Below are 16749 nucleotides of genomic sequence, written 5' to 3'. Positions count from 1 at the left end.
CAGGCAGGACCTGCCCTTCCTAAACCCGTGCTGGCTGGGTCTGATCCCTGGCCCATCCTGCAGGTGCTGTGTGATTGCACCGAGGATGATCTGCTCCATAACCCTGCCAGGCACTGAGGTCAGGCTGACGGGCCTGTAGTTTCCCGGGTCCTCCTTCCGGCCCTTTTTGTGGATTGGCGTGACATTCGCCAACTTCCAATCATCTGGGATGTCCCCAGTGAGCCAGGACTGTTGGTAGGATGAAAATAAGTATGTTCTCGTTCACCTTTATTACAGAAATACTCTGAAATAGTAGAGAGTACAGAAATAATTGCTCCTCCTGACCTCGGAGTACCTGTGGGACATTCCTGTGTGTGTCCATCCCCATGTGGAGGTAGTGGCAGAGGTGGGATGCTGAGGAGGTGCCACACACAGCACACCAGCAGCACTGTTCTGTTCCCTGAAACCTGCCATGGGAACATTCCCAAGGGAAAATAGCTCCTTGAGGCACTGGTGAGGCACTTCTGCTCACAGTTCTGGCTTGGCTGCATGTGCCTATGTGCCTTCATACCTGTCTATCCTGTGGTAGTACAGCTACCTGTAGCTCTGTTTCCTACAGCCAGAGTTCTGCCTGTAGCCACTGCAGGAGTAGTGAGGAAAAACCATGGAAGACACCAAGCAACAGCCATAGGTGAGCAACACTGCTGCTTAAATTACTGAAGCAATACCAGCAAATGTGAATGTCAAGGGGACACATCTCTTACCTTGGGCTCTAATGCCCCCAGGGAAGGGAAATCCAGAGGCATTCCAGCAGATGTTGTGGCAAATGCATTGGCATCTGGAGTGATGTGGATGCCAGTGCCCTGAGTTGGATTTGCCATTCTTCATGAAAGCAGGATCTACTAAAACAGAGTCATCTTGTTTACGCTGGTCCAAAGCCCCAGGTGAGGATGTCCTGGATGGTCTATGTAGATGACTCAGAGCAAAGTCAGAGGAAAAAGACTGTTGTGCTGCTATAGCAACTTAAAACTGTGTAATTAAGTAGTAAAATGTGATGCTGCTGGCCCAAAGTGGCCATAGGGCTTTGCCTTTCCTTCCCCAGATGCCTGGGCTGTAAAGGATTGCTGTTCCCTTCCCACAGCCCAGCCCACCCCAGCTGTACTGGTAGGCACCAAAGTCTGAGGCAAGTCTTGTTTTTAAGTTCTCTGCAGCAGTACAGAAAAAAACTCTCTGAGAGGGTGGCAAGTAAGCAGCCTTTACCCAAGTTTATTGTTTGTTTTTTAATTTTTTTTTTTTTTTAATGTTTCTTGAATTTGTCATAAGGATTTAATTCCAAAGATCTTTCATGGCACTAGGAGAGCATAAGTGAACATGAGAGAAGAGCAGGCTGATTTAAGGGGTTAAAAAAAAAAAAAAAAAAGCACTTGTGTGCCAGGGCTGCTGCCTGTGCCCACGTATCCAGCCTGGGCAGCAATAAATGCAGAAGCCCTGGGAGGGAGGCAGCACCTTCCTACACAGAGCCTGCAGGAGCCTGGCAGTGTCTGGATCAAGACTGAACTGGTGTGGGGAGCTGTAGCCTGGATTTCAAGCGTGGCTCAGTCAGCCCAGCTCCTCCCTTTCTCACCAGGGAGCAGCATGGAATCCGGGTGCTTTATTCCCTTGCATTGCAGAGCAGGAGGAGCCCTGGGGAGGCAAAATCCTGGGCTCTTCTCTGCCTGCCAGTGCAGCCCAGGGGCTCAGTTGCATCAATACAGTGCCCAGCTGGTGTTCTGGGGAGGCTGAGCAGCATCAGGGGGTAAGGGAGCTGGGCAGGGGCAGGTGGAAGCCATGGGGACGTCCCTGTGGCCACTTCCCATGCCTGTGTGCCTTTGGAAGCAGTGCCTGGGAGGCAGTGGTTTATTTCCCACATCTCCAGCTGGGGCTGCCATCTCACTGCTGAGTACACTGGAGGTATTAGGGAGCTGCCATAATTTCCTGAGGGTCTCCACCATGGCAATGATACCTGAGCAGCTTTTCCTTGTGCACAGCTCGATCTAGAAGGAAAACCAATGTTTTCCTGCATTGTGAATGGCCATGGTTGTTGCTAGAGATTCCTCCACACCACTGCTCCTGTGTTTGGGGCTTGTGGGTGTGCCATGAGCCAGGAAGGCTGTGGTGCTGACCCCTGGTAACAGCCCAGAACTTTCAAGCTGCTTGCTTTCTTTCCCGGGACTGGCAGAAAGGAAATCCAAAATATCAGAGAAATAAGGTCAGGAATAATGAAATGTGGCTCAGGAGAGAATATTCCACTTAACCAAGGCAGACACCTCCCACGCTCAGAAGGTGAGAGTCAGTGTAGAGTGCAGGTCAGACCCTCTGCAATGAAATCTAATGCTGTGCATGTGCTCCTGCACAGCACTCGAGTTGTGACCACAGCCCTGGTGCCCTCCTGCTTTGTCTTGTTTCAGCTGTTTGTGGCTGAGCTCTCTGGCAGGGTATGGTCCCCAGCAGGACTAGGGGATGCTTTGGGTTGGGGACAGGTGAGGAGCAGCACGTGGGAAGGCAGCAAAATGGAGCTGCTGGGTGGCTCTTGGGCTGGTGCACTTGTCATCTTTTGCCTTCTCAGGGAAGCTGCCACTCAGGCTGATGGGAGATGTTTTAGATGTTTTATTGCACCCCCAGCTGCTCCCTCTGTTAAATAATCCAGAACGTTGCTTGTAAAACGATGTGCAAAGGACCCAGATAAGCTGAAGCTGTAGAGAGCAGTGCTTGGTCTGAACTTGTCCTGGACTCCTCTGGGTATTTTATGGAAGTTGTCTCAAGTCTCATTACTACACGTGTCAATACAATATGTGGTTTTAATAACTTAAGGGCCAGAATTTAACCTGGAAGGAAGGTGTTGTGAGGATGCCGGTATTTGTGCTTACCCATGGTACCTCCAGCATGTTTTTCACCATCAGAGGAGTGCTAACATAGCCTTAATTTTGAGGATGACTCATTTCCTTTCTGTAATACCCTTACTTACTAGTGCTGGTAATACTTCTGTAAGTGGAAGTCATTGTTATAGAAAACTGTTGATAAACTGGCTCATCCTACCTTGCCTCTGAGATGGTATCACAAATGGTAGCCTCAACGTTTTATGTTCTGTTGGAGAGAGTAATTTTGCTTTCAACCATGGAATTAATTTCCAAAGAGATGCCTGTGTGGTGGCATCAACCACTCAGCCCCATGCAGTGGTTCCTTTGAGACACTTCTTCAGTGAGTCCTTGTTTCCTGTGAGCAGTGTGGGCAGGGTCCTTGCTGGCTGCCCTGTGCCCCAGTTCTCAGGGGCTGGAGGAGCAGCCAGGTCTGCCAATAATAAGGCAGAGCTGTGATTGATGGGATGGGGGATAAAGGATGCAGAGGCACCAGCAAGCACCTCTGCAGGCTCTGGTGCTGGCTGTAATCCCAGTGCTCCTCATTCTGTGCCCTTGGCTCTAGAGAGGGGGATGAAGGAACTTGACATTTTGACTTTTTTTTTTTTTTCTGGCTCTGATTCGTGAATCCTGAATTCTGACGTCTTTCTTCTAATGTGAAACCGTTTTAAAAATGGTTGGGTGGGAGAGAGAGGGATGTAATTTGGCTGGTGGCAACTGTGGCAGCAGATGATTGTGTAGCTGTTCTGGCATATGGCTCACACCAGCATGGGGGGAGAATGTTATTTTAAGACCCCTTCCTTTCCTAGTGGAAGTGTGAGAAGCAGAACAGTCAGCAGTCTCACACAGCAACTGAATTTTCATGGCAGATTTCACTTAACCTGATTTTTGTTTTTTTTTTTTAAAAAAAAAAAAAAAGAGTTGCATTAGTTTCTACACCTTTTTTTGCCTCTGTCTGGCTATGCAATCCAAAGGAAGGAGAGGGGCCATAGAAAGCATATGAATCATCCAGGGTCATCCTGGGTGGCTTTTACTCTCATCCTTCTCACTGTGAATGTTAGGAGTTATTGCCTTTGGCAATGGGATGCTGAGAAGCCCAGGATGTCAGCGCAGTTGGTGGGTGTCCTGTTTGCTGCTGTATGGGCTGCACCTCTCAGAAATGCTGCCCAGCTTTGCCTCTTGCCTCTGCTTCCCATTCCTACTGCTGGCAGTGACTTGGGAATACAACATTTTCTCCTCAAAATCATTGCATTGCACGCTCAGGTAGCTGACTTAGGGAGTCCTTGCTTGAGCCTCTGGTGTCCCCAGCTGTCCCCAAAAGCCCTTTGTTGTTGGGGAGTTGGGCAGGAGAGCTGGTACTCCATGTCACCTGTCCGGTTTTCCCTCTGCTGCCTTCCCAGGGATGCCAGGGTTGTGATCTGATAGCCATATTGCTAGTGGGGTCACCCAGCAGGGACCCTGCAGCATCCAGTGAGGTGGCACCCGCTGGGAACAGAGGAGCTGGTGCTGCCCTCCAGGAGCTGCTCCCAGAGCTGAGGAAGGGATGCAGATGGGACAGGTGGTGGCAGAAAGATTACTCTGATACCTCTTTTTGCTTTGCAGGAGAGCGGTTGCAAGGGGTAGGGAGGAAATCTGAACTTCTCTTGGGTGTGGTGGTAGCCAGCTGTCCCTCTCACTCCATCCTGTATTGCTGCATCTCACCAGTAAACCCTTCTCTCGGTCCCACTTCTGGTCAGGTTAAAACATGGTGTGGTAAAACCATCAGTTCGTTCACTGACCAGGATAATGGGAAGCCTTTTAATAATTCAAGGGATAAATCCTGTGCTTGGGGTGATGTATTTTGCAGGGAAAAGTGTAGAAAAAGAGCTGGTTCTTGGGTGGGCTGAGTGGGGGTTGCCCATGCTGACTGGGAGCCCTGTGGCTTTTCCTCTCCCCAGATTGTGATGTACATAGGCCAGGTCTCCAAGGACATCCTCAAGTGGCCTCGGCCCCTTTCACCACCTGTGGTCAAGCTGGAGATGAGGACAGATGCAGAGTATGGGATGCCTTCCACCCACGCCATGGCAGCCACTGCCATCTCTTTCTCCTTCCTCATTGCAACTGCAAACCAGTACAAGGTAAGGGTGGAAAAAAAACACCAAAAAACCCCACCAAAAACCACAGGAAAATAAAGCCAAGAAACCCATGTCTGCTTCTAGCAAGCTCCAGAAAACTAACAAATCCAGAGCTGTTGTCGATTCCAGAGGAGCTGGAATGCATATTTTTCCCTGTTGTTACCCATGGATGGCTGAAAACAGATACAAGAAGAAATTTAGCAGAAATCTCCATTCTTCAGCACAATCCCTTTCTGGAGTCACATGCAGGCAGTGCTGCCCTGGTGGTTCAGTGCACTGGAGCTGTAGGCTGCTGAGGCAGTGCTGGTATTTTTATATATATTATATTTTCCCTAATCCTCAGCCTTTCATCTTTCTAAAAGGTTTATTTCCTGGAAACTCACTTCTCTATGCTGATTTTTTTTTTTTTTTTTTTTTTTTTTTTAGTTTCATTTTCTAAATCCAGACAGATGCTCCCTGTACTTTAACAACAACATCATTTGGCTGCATCATTTTTAAACATGTTACTCAGCTCTCTCATTATCTCAGATAATGTAACCAGGAGGATTTGTATTACTGCTTGGGGGTGTCTTGCTGTCCCTGGGTGTCCTCCCCATGGTGCCAGCCTGTGTGCAGGGACCAAAGCAGCCACCCCTTTGAAACAGAGCTCTCTGAATTTCACTTCCAGCCATGAAGCAGTGGGCTTTGCTCCTGCCCATGGTGCTGGGATGTGCTGCCAGCCTCCTGCCCCAGAGGAATTGTGTGGAACCTGCTGGAGCAGCTTGGCAGTGTGATGGGGAGGGGAAAGAGGAGCTGTAATGTGGGATATTTGTCAGCCCTGCAAGGCCAGATCCATGCCAGGTGTCAGATCTGCCCCAATGACCTGGCCAGCAGCACTTTATCCCCTTCCCCAGTCACCAGGCTGCCAGTGGGACACGCAGCTCCCCACAGGTTGTGTCCTGCTTCTTGGAAACTGCTATGAAACTATAAAGCTGCTGTGAAATAATTAAATTATTTAATTGCCTCTATTAAGAAGGAGAAATCTCCCAGTACATTATGCTGCTATTTTCTAAAGCTGCCCCAGTCATCAATTACTGGCCTGGAGCAGCTCCCAGGCTGCCTGCTGAGGAGGGGATAAAGTGGGCATAAAGCCTCAGAAGGCTTAGAGAAGTGAGGAAAAACCAGCTTTTTATGAACTGGGAGTGACATCTGCAGCCGAGTCTGAGCTCTCTGTTTCAGGGGCTTGGGAATGCCAGGGGGAAAGGGTCAGGAGTGAGTTGTTATGCTTAAAATTTCCACAGCAGCATTCTTGCACTGACCTATGGCCACCCTGGTTTGTTGTCAGTCTCTAGTAGTAGATGGAGGCTTTGTGTCAAATCAGGTGAATTAATTTGTTTATTTATATTTTTGGTTGGTTTTTGTGTTGTTTTTTGTTTTGTTTTTTTTTTTAGAAAAGAAATCTACCAGGCCACTCTGCTTCAGGATCTGAATGAGTGGATTAAGGGCTAATATGTTAAGCTTATCCTTTACCATGTGTGTTTTGGTTTTTTTTCCTTTTTAAATGTTGATTGATTTCAACATTTGTTTCCACATTCATAGGCAACTCGGGGAATTAAGCAGAGACAGCTTCCTAAGAAGGTGATTAAACCTCAAGTGTCAGAGGGAAGAGTAGTTCTGACTGCTCTGAGAGCTGGACTCTGTTTCAGCCCAGACATGGATTTCTCCTGTCACCCACTGCTCCAGGACTAGGGATCAGGATTCTGGTGCAGCTCTGAGGCTCTGGCATTCCCTCTGCCTTTTTTCCTAAGGGCCTTGGCACTAACATGGATTTGCAGGGGGATGTTGTTGGGGGAAGAATTCTGTAAATGCCATTTATTGCCCAGATTTCTCCATGTTGGGGACAGAGCTTTGCAGAAGCTGGAGCCACAGAGAGTGCAGTGACCTTCTGGCTGCACATTGACCAATGTGAGGTCTCAGGTCCCATGGATCTCCTTGGGAAAGGAGAGCTCAGGAGCTGCTTCCCAACATGACATCCTCGTGGCAGCCTGGGTGCTTGGGTTTTATGTCAGATCCGCACTGATGTTAAAGCAGATAATCGTGTAATATTTGGGGTTTGATTTATTTATATTTTGTTTTTCTTTTCCCTTTCTACAGTATCCATTTGAACTGGGCCTGGCAGCAGCATTTGTGTTTTCAGTGCTGGTGTGTCTCAGCAGGCTCTACACAGGGATGCACACAGTCCTGGTAAGGATGCCCTGCACCCCTCTGTGCCTCCACCTCCCCTCCAGCCCTTCCCATCCTATGCTAGGTACCCCCTGCCTTGGCCCGGCCACTGCAGGAACACAGGAATCATGGCACTAAGTTTCAGGCTGTAGGTTCAAAGGCAGATGTGAGGAAACCCTCAGGCTATTGCTATTTGAGTCTGCAGTGGAATTATTTATATTTATCCCATTAGGGAAGCACGGTGCACGTGGGTTGAGGAGCAGGGGGAGGGCGGCGAGGCAGCCTCTCAATTGTGGCCCTGTTTTGAAATTTTAATTGCAAGGAATGCTGTTGAGCAACTGATGCTGCTCCTTGGCTAAGCCTTTTGTGCAATAGTATCACTGTTGTCAGCGAGAAATAGCCTGGGCTGGTTCAGGCTGGGAGTGTCAGAGGAGGAATAGCAGGGCTGTGAGTCACCAAGTGGAGAGTGGAGGAGAGCAAAGTGTGACAAGCGAGGTGCTGGGGAGGACAGCAAGTCCCACGTTACCCTCCAGGGACATGGCACTTCTTATGCCAAGCTTCTTGTTTGCAGCTTGCAGAAGTCCATTCTCAAGGGACTGGGGTTGCACAAATACTTCACCTGAAAATAATCATAAAATAACAGTGACTTTAAAGGACAGATTTGTTGGGCACAGTTGTTCAGGGATGTCATCCTTCCAGAACAGATTTCAGTGAGACTTCAACTGGAGAGAGTAAACATTATTGATTTGTTACATTCAGTGGTTTGAGGGACGGTCCAGCTGCCCAAGGATGGGGAAGAGCTCCCAGCTTCTCCCACACTGGAATTTGATACACGTTGTTTGTTGGTTGTATATACATAAATAATTGCATTTTAAACTAAGTAATAATTATGTTTGTTATAATAAGGAGGCTTGATTAATGTAAGAAAGGGAGCCCTTATGAGATTAAGGTTATCTATAAAATATAGCTTGGCATTCTCTTCCAGGCTTAGTAGATCAAAACAACATCTTACACTGGGGCAGAAGACACCCTTTCTGGGCTAGTGCCCTTAAGTCAATCAGTAAAAATTCTTCACATACTTCTTTTGTTGGCCCTTCATAATGAAAGGCTGCTCTAAATTTAGATGGATTTTAGGGTAAAGAATAAGAAGATCTTTGTGCCTTTGACATGATAAGAAATGGCTTTTTTTTTTTTTTTTTTTTTTTTTTTTTTAGAAAAGAAGCTCCTTAGTCTAACTGCAAGCAATGCTGCCTTTCAAAAGGGCAAATGTACTTTGGCAGGGTCTTCATCCTATGCCTGTTGAGATGGAGCTGGACCTGGGGACATGTCTGATGGCCCAAATTCAACCCCTCTCTTTGCAGTGCAGCCTGATCCACTTGTAGGGGCAGGTTCTGGTGTCCCATGAGCACTGGCAGGTTCTGCTCAGAGAAGCAGCCCAGCTCAGAGCCCTTTACTGCACTTTAGGGGCTGCTCCCACCCCAAGCTGCCAGAGGGGATGCAGCTCTGCCCACCCATTGCATGGGCACCCAGGATGCTGTGGAGCCAAGGCACAGAGCTTGCCCAGCCAAGCCACCAGCCAAAACAGCCTCTGTCTGATGGATTTCTAACTTCATGGAAAATGAATACCAACTGGGTACAAATGTGTAGTAATAAGCAATCATGGTGTTTTAGGAAAGCAAAAGGAAAATATATCCACTGAATAGATGTAACTGATTTTTTCCCCTTTGAGGAAGCAGAGGAGTGGCAAGGGGGTTGCACTATTCTCTACTGCAGCTGTAGCTGGAGCTTCAGTTCAGAGGCTCATCTTCTGTAGTCTCAGCTTTAAAAATCAGTCTGTATTTCAGCATTGCTTGTGTTGCTTTCAGATCAGGAGTGACCTCAGTGGCACAGTCTTGTCAGTAGAAAAGATTTCTAATTAAAGACCTTCTGGAGATGTACTGTGCCAGTATGAGAGGTATGTGCATCATTAGAGCTGTATCAGAGGGCAAAGGCAAGGAGCACCCCTTGCCTGGGCTGGCAGCAGGAGATCATCACCCCACTAGGGAGAGGCATGGAAGGCACCCAGAAACACTGCTGAGAGGAAATGGAATAACAATAACCCACCTTCCCCACTGTCACATGAGAATATCCCATGGTTGCAGACAAGCAGGAGACAGGCAGGGTGCTTCCTTTGAGGTCTGAAGTGATGGAGTGTGAGAAGCTGATGAAAAGGCAACCTGGCGTTACCTGGAAAGAGCAAAGTGAAGATTTGGACACATTTTGAAGCAGAGAACATGTAACAGTCTAGGGGTGTGTTTTAAGGAGGAAAAAGCAATTAGAGACATTAGGACTACTGTTTGGTTTTTTTGTGGGGGGCGGGTTCTGTGCTTTTTGTGGATTTTTTTCTTTGCAGACAATTGTATTTTAGAATACATTCCTTTACTCCCCATCTTAAAAATCTGGCCCATTTTTTGTTCCATGTCTCAGTGAGCTTAAGTTTTTCTGTCTCAGCATTGCTGAAGCATGGCTGGGTCCCCTCACGTCTGAAGTGACGAGTGATGGTTCCCAAGAGTGCACAGTGTTCCAAAGAGCTGCCAGCAAAAACCATTGCCAATCATACTGGGAAGAACTTCACCAGCCAAGGGCAGCCCCCAGAGCAGGGGGAGGCCTGTAGCCTTCTTTTAACCCTTCAGGGCCAGCAGTAGAAATGTCTTACCAGACCAAGCTGAGGGATTTGGCACTTGCTGAGCCACAGCTGGTGCTGGGACCGGGTCCCTGGGACTGCAGCTTCCCACGGGCACTGCCCTGAGCTAGAGGCAGGATGCCCTGTGCCAGCCAGGATGGGGCAGGATGCAGGGAGAAGTCAAAGGTCATTTTTTTAATGACCAAAAAGAAACTTAAAGGTTGTTTCAGTAAACAAAGTAGTTTTTTTATCTTGTTTTCCCCCAAGGTATACTGAGTCAGTGCTCGTGCATCTATTGCTGCTTAGGGAGAGGTTACACTGCAGGTCCCACCCTGCTCCCTTCCTGTGCTGTACCTGGGTTTATTTTTTTAACACCATAATTAATCCTGAAGTGATCTTAAAAATTCTAAAGCTGATAAACAAATAATGTATTAGCATCCCTTTACAGACTGTGGCAGCACAGTTCTCGTGTGATGAAATGGAGCAACTTATAGGAATGGAAAAAGCAAGTGAGAGATTTCTGCAGAGGAGGGAGTGTAGCATCTTCCCATGAAGGGGCTTTGGACAGTAAGTGACCATAGGCAAGACAGAAGTGTTATTTTTGCTTTGATTTGAAATAGGATGCTTGAGCAGCAGTGTGCTTGGGGTGCAGGATCAATGTTCTGAGAGCTTTTTGTGACTTTGCATCTCCAACCATAATTCAGTGGGAGGAGCATAATAAGGTCTTGCCTTCAGAAAGGCTTTTGCAATCCTAAAACAAAGCAGGCTCCAAGACTTTGTGGAACCAAAAACCCATGAGCACAGCAGCAGCAGTGCCCATAGCCACAGCCCGTGGCACTGCTGTGCTGCCTGGGTCGTGATCAGAAAGGATTTTTAAATGCCCCAGTCCTGTCTCTCATCCAATGGGAACTGTGTTGCCAATTGCTTTTCTTTATGTACCCGCAGCACAGGAAAATAACTTGAAGGGTTTGCAGCATGAGAAATCCAATAATGGCAGCAAAGCAAAACGTCAGCTCTCTAGCAGTAAAATCAGCAGGGTGGGGGCCCCCCCTGTGTCCAGTTCTGGGGTCAGGAAAGCTGGGGAGGGTTTTTTTTACAAGTAACAGGACAAGGGCTTCAAACTGGGAGAGGGGGAGATCTAGAATAGAAATTAGGAAAAAATTCTGTAGTGTGAGGGTGGTGAGGGAAGCTGTGGCTGCCCCATCTCTGGAAATGTTCAAGGCCAGGTTGGATGAGGCTTGGAACAACCTGGTCTTGTGGGACGTGTCCCTGCCCATGGCAGGGGGGTTAGAAATAGGTGATCTTTAAGGTCCCATCCAACCCAAACCCTTCTGTGATTCTATGAGCTGGGCAGATGCTGGTGACTGTGGTGGAGGCAGGAGGGTGCAGAGCAGGGCTGAGCTGTGAGGGTCTTGGGGAGGGATGTATCCTGTGGAGGACTGGGGAATCCCAGCGGGGAACCGGGAGGCTTTAAGCTTTGCCGGTAGGGCTGCACCTTGAGCAGAATTCATGCCTGCCCTCATTTAAAAATTCCTTTGTAATTGAGGGTTTGGCGAGAGGCTAATCTGTTTACACAGGCAGGAATGTGCTTCCTGGGAGTGCATTCAGCATCTGCACCACCGGGAGAAGCTCGGGGCTCACCTGGGGCTGCAGCAAGGAGACCCCAGAAAAGCAAAGCTGTTTTTCTCCCTGAAACCAGATCCATCCCTCCTCTTCCCAGCTTTTCCTCAGTTCAACAGGAGGGAGTATGTGGGGGGGAATAATTAAGTCTGTACCACTAAATATCTTTGTAAGATGTTGGTCTTGAACTGAGCCACCACTTCTGGGTGTTCAGAAAGTGGGACCTCTGTCTGTGGGTACCAGAAGCTGCTGATGGCCACAGCTGGGTATGGCTCATGCTCCCCAGCAGTTCCTAGAAAGGAAGTCTCCCAGGTGTGAAGTCCATATGCTGGTGGGTAGGGGTAACACCAGAATGAACAGCTGGTCTCCAAACTTGTTTGGTTGTGAACCCCTAACAGTAACAAAATTTTCAGCATGCACCCCCAATATACATGTACTAGCTGTACATGTTTACTGCTGTACTGATAGCATCATATTTTAGTGTATTTTTTAGTGTAAATTAGAAAAGGATGATATAGGGATAAAATAAGCAGTGCTCTTAAAATACATTTAAATTCTATTTTATTATTATTGGTGCAAGAAAGTCTTTTATTCCCAGACCCCAATGGTTGCCTTGTGCACCTATTTTAGAGGCCACTGGCCGAAGCCACTGATGGGGAGCAGATCTGGCTCTGTGTCCTGCTTGAAAACTGCAGGAGCCCCTTCTCTGTATCAGGGAGGAATGGGAGGATAAAAAAACTCAGAAAACTTCCATCAGTTCCATAAATAGAGGCTGTCTGGCTCCTGGCTGGGAACTGCTGGAATCAGCTGTGTAAATCTGAGTAAAGCCTTTACTGGGGAATGTTCATGTTTGGTTAAATGTCTTTAATTGGAACAGAAAAGCAGGTGAGAAACTTTTGGCTTTCACTCATTGGTCACCCGTGGAGGGGGCAATGAGATGTCAGGATTTTTTTTCTAATATGAGGTGGACAAAGAGTAGGGTGGGAAATGGAGGCACACAGGGGTGATGGGGTTTCTGAGCACCAGTGCTGGGAGCAAACCCCATCTCTTTTGTGCATATGTTGGGCCAAAGTGTGTATTTGTGAGTAAAGGTATAATTCAAAATTGGTTCTCAAAGATGGATTATTAAGATGGAATATTGATGCATAGTGATATTTTATATATTGGGCATCTGAACAACGTTGAGTATGTCCATGGCTGTTCTCGTGTCATGGATGAGGGAACAAACACATGTGGAGTTTTAGGTGAGGAATGGCTCTGGAGAGTTGCTTAAAAATAAATGTGCTGTGAATCCATTGCCTGGAAGTTGTAAACAGCTCAAGTTCACCCATAATGGAGTAATGCATTTACCAGAAAGTCATTTAATATTTTTGCTGTGAAAATGTCCCCTCATTTCTGCCTAACTGTAAATGAATTTTTCATAAATAATTCATGTTAGACTGTGACCAAGCATGGTAGCAGTCAACTGTCAGGAGTCAGTGAAAAAGATACTATCTTGAGAGGAGGACATTGGTGTCTCTGATTAACTCTAGCTTTTTGCAGGGCATTTCACCATCAGAATACAACTTTTGCTGCCTCCTGAGTGATGCTGGCAGAGCAACATGAGGCAACTTGTTATATTGCTTTTTATCTGGCTGTTCTCACACAGACAGTTTTGTCAAGGGTTACCTCTTGTCTCCCTTCCCAGCCCTGCGGTTGACAACAATCAAGTTCTCAAAACACCTTATTTGCCTCTGTTAATAAATTAGGTTTTAACTATGTACTTGCCTCAGGTGCTTAACTGCTGCAAGCTGGATTTCAGAGGCTCAGGCAACAAATTTCTTTGTGCTGCATTCCTGGTGGTGGTGCCCACCTCTGGCTGCTGTCTGCAGGGATTTTGGCACACCCACCCTATCCTGCCCCTCTGCCCCTCCACCCCTTTGAGCCTGTGCTCCTGGGCTGGGCTGGTCTCTGACAAAAGACCATCTTATTTATGCAAGGGAAGGAGTGATAATCCTACTTTCAAACTGAAATGACTCTGGGTTATGGGAGGGGAGGGTTTGTACAAAGGCAGCTTACTGGTGTCACTGCTGAGATGGAGTTGTGTGTGTGCCTTTCAAAACATGAAAGGGGAAGAATCTCACTTGTCCAGGGGAAAGTGTGAGTCAGTGGGCATATCTGTGTGGACAAGGTGAAGGCAGGGTGCAGAGATTGTCACATTTAGTTTATCACAGGCTCGGGGTTGTCACCCATCATGGGCTGTGCCATTGCTGTGAATTCGGGGCCTTCCTCTGCTTCTGTGTGCTCACGAGTGTAGATTCTGGTTTATTATCATCACTTGAGAATTTCCACTTTGCCTTCCAGGTCTCTCAAAGTTTTCAAACACCATCTCTTTGCAGGACGTGATTGGTGGGGCACTGATTTCGGCCGTGCTGCTCGTGCTCTTGTACCCCGCGTGGGACACGATAGATCACTTGCTGTTAACCAGTCCCTTCTGTCCACTGCTGTCCTTAGTCGTGCCTCTTGTCTTGTGTTACAACTACCCCAAACTAGACTATTACAGCCCGACCAGGGGAGACACCACTACCATCTTAGGAGCAGGAGCTGGAGCGACTGTGGGATTTTGGTTAAACAACAAGTACGCCAGCCCAGCCTACACCAGCCAAAATTTTAAGCTTGGATTTCCTCTGATTACCAGTAAAATGGTGCTGGTCATGCTAGCCAGGTTCTCCATAGGGATCTTTGTTATTCTACTGACACGCCGGGTGATGAAGGCTGTGGTCCTTGGCGTGCTGGGGTACCGGTACCGGTTCCCCATGGGAGACCTGGAAGCCCGCAGGAGGCTGGAAGTGGAGGTGCCGTACAAATTTATCACCTACTCCTCAGTTGGCTTCTGTGCTACCGTGCTTGTGCCACTGCTGCACGAGCTGCTGGGACTGCTGTGAGGGCAGCACCCTCCTGGCAGAGCAGCGTGTGGCCCCACCATCTCAGAGATGTGGTAAAAGTTGTTCTGGGCTGGTAACTTGACCAAAAAAGTGTTTTGTGCCTTTCTGCACTGGTCTGAATCACCCACTTTGGAAGAGTCACAGGAATCGCTGTTCACCGATAACTTTGGGTTAGAAATCACTGAGCCCACGGGATCCCCTAATTCCAGAGCCCTGGCACAGAGAGCTGAAGATGACAAGCACAGTGTACAAAGCCCAAATCCCTGTCAGAGAGGCAGCAGCAGCTGGTTTGCCAGGAGAAGGGGCCAAGGAAGGACTCGTCTTTGAGGTACGGGGTAATGAGTGGCTGGTGGAGTGGGGGAAGACACAGCCATCCAAGAGGAAAGCATCACCCTTCAGCAGCAGAGAACTTTGCACCCTGCTGTCCCCCGAGGCCTGGGGGAGAAGGGAGATAGCCTGAGGATGGGAAGATGATGGGCGGGTGGCTGGAGGGTGCTGGGGTCTTCAGGAGCTGGCACCTTCTTTCTGTGAGGCTTCAGTGAGAGCATCCTGCTGGCTGAGATGGCAGCAACCAACCTCAGCAGGGAACACTTGGCTATGGCTGTGTGTTTCCCTAAAGAAAGCTGATGATTATTGTACTTGTTGCTTGTCACTGGGTCGTCTTCTGTGAGTATGGTTTTACCCACTGCAATACCTAAAAAACCAAAGCAAACCAAACATAACCCCCAAACCAAAGAAGCAAAACAGAAGAAAAAAGAAGCCCACACAAAACATTTGAAGTGATTTACAACAAATTCATCTTGAATAGTAATAAAAAGCCTCCACTAAAAGATCCAGCACCTATGTACAGCTGAGCAGAGTTGTTACCACAGTGTTGAGGCTCGTGTTAAACCTGTTAAACTGTGATTTAACTTCCCTGCCTAGGAGATGGGACAAAGCCCTTCCTATTGTGCAGGGGCTTGGTGACAAGTAATGTCCTTAAACCACATTGTAGAAGGAGCTGAGTAGTGACTTGGGTGCCTACAATGCGTGGAAACAATCAGACTCCAACATTTTCTGGTGCTGCAGACAATTGGTCTTCCATGGAACTTGCAATACTGTGTGTACATTGTACATAGGAGGGTTGTTCTTATAACTCAGGCTGTTTATTTAAAAAATTAATATATATATATGTATATCTGCTGCTGGACCAATGAGCTGTTGAGAAATACAGCAGTGAATGTGGTCTGCTTGGCTGGAAAAATGTTGTGTGCTATGACTGCAGAGCTTCAAGCATGGCCTCTGTGCCTTTCCTGGCAGAATGTACAAAAAAGCACCATTTTTTTAACCATGCATCTTCCTGGCTGCAAGAAAAACTGGCTTGAAGAATGTAAGGAGTTGCTTTGTCTTCACTTTGACTGCTTGGGTAAATATGATGAAGTGCAAAAAAGGCAGCTGGGAGCCTTGTCTGAGGAGAGGGAGGTGTGTGCTTCAGAGCTGTCTAATTTTAAAACCAGGTTGGTAGTCTCCAAAAGAAATGCTGGCAGAAATGATGATCATTTTTAGGTTTGCTCAGGCAGCAGATAAACCAGTGGGCACAAGGAACCTGTGGACACAAGCAGGTTCAGTGAGCCCTCCAGCAGGGCACCTGCCTGCTCACTCCTGCCCTTGGATGAGCACTGGCCTTGGGCCACCAAAGCCACAGGGGCCAGGCCTTGGTCTCCCTCCCACCCACACCCCACAGAAGTTCTGCCATCAGGCCTTAAAACACCTTTAAACTTTATTTTAAGGGTGCTTTATGACATCCAGCTGCATGGCAGAGCTGAAACCCTGTGGAGGTGCCATGTTACATTGGCTGGGACTAAAATTGGCTAGAAACTTGACAGCAAGCTTTGAGTGTTTAAGCTGTGGGGTGAACACAATTTGACAGGGACGTTCCTGCAGTTTTATGTGTAAAAAATCTGTTCTGAATCACAGCTATTTTATGCTATGAAAATTTTATAAACTATAGATAAATGCTTGGATTTCTAAAGTACGTGCACAGGTATTTTTATCTTTTATAGCATTCACCTGCATGTGATTCATGCAATACATGCAAACTGTACTTGGTTCAAATCTTAAAATATACCTATTTTGCAAAAGTTGGTGTTTCTCTGTTCATTTAGCATCCTTTATTGTTAATTGTAAATGACTGCTGTAAGGAGAATGAGTCACAGTTTACAATCCAAAGCAGGCAGGGTGGTGTCCTCAGCTCAGTGTCCTGTCCTGCCTGGAGGTGCTGTGCCCATGGCTCCTGAATGCCCAAAGATGCTTGGGGAGAGCCCTGACTGCTGCAGGACCTCCAGGCCACCAGGACCCAGTCCAGCTTTCAGCTG

The 16749-nt window shown here is 47.6% G+C and overlaps 1 protein-coding gene across 2 annotated transcripts in view; it reads left to right on the top strand.

Annotated features, from left to right (window-relative positions):
• SGPP2 (sphingosine-1-phosphate phosphatase 2) overlaps window positions 1–15502 on the top strand; it is a 33896-nt gene extending 18394 nt beyond the window's left edge. The window contains exons 3-5 of one of the 2 annotated variants that reach the window (XM_071751810.1): window positions 4811–4990; window positions 7121–7210; window positions 13850–15502. In XM_071751810.1, coding sequence (XP_071607911.1) covers window positions 4811–4990; window positions 7121–7210; window positions 13850–14395 — 816 coding nt within the window. In that variant the 3' untranslated portion in view covers window positions 14396–15502. The remainder of the gene's footprint in view (window positions 1–4810; window positions 4991–7120; window positions 7211–13849) is intronic. The other variant, XM_071751811.1, reaches the window with a different exon arrangement.
• The last annotated feature ends 1247 nt before the right edge of the window (window positions 15503–16749 follow it).

Source organism: Heliangelus exortis, chromosome 9 (assembly GCF_036169615.1).
Source record: "Heliangelus exortis chromosome 9, bHelExo1.hap1, whole genome shotgun sequence".
Lineage (NCBI taxonomy): Eukaryota > Metazoa > Chordata > Aves > Apodiformes > Trochilidae > Heliangelus > Heliangelus exortis.
This window is presented reverse-complemented; position numbering and strand designations above follow the sequence as displayed.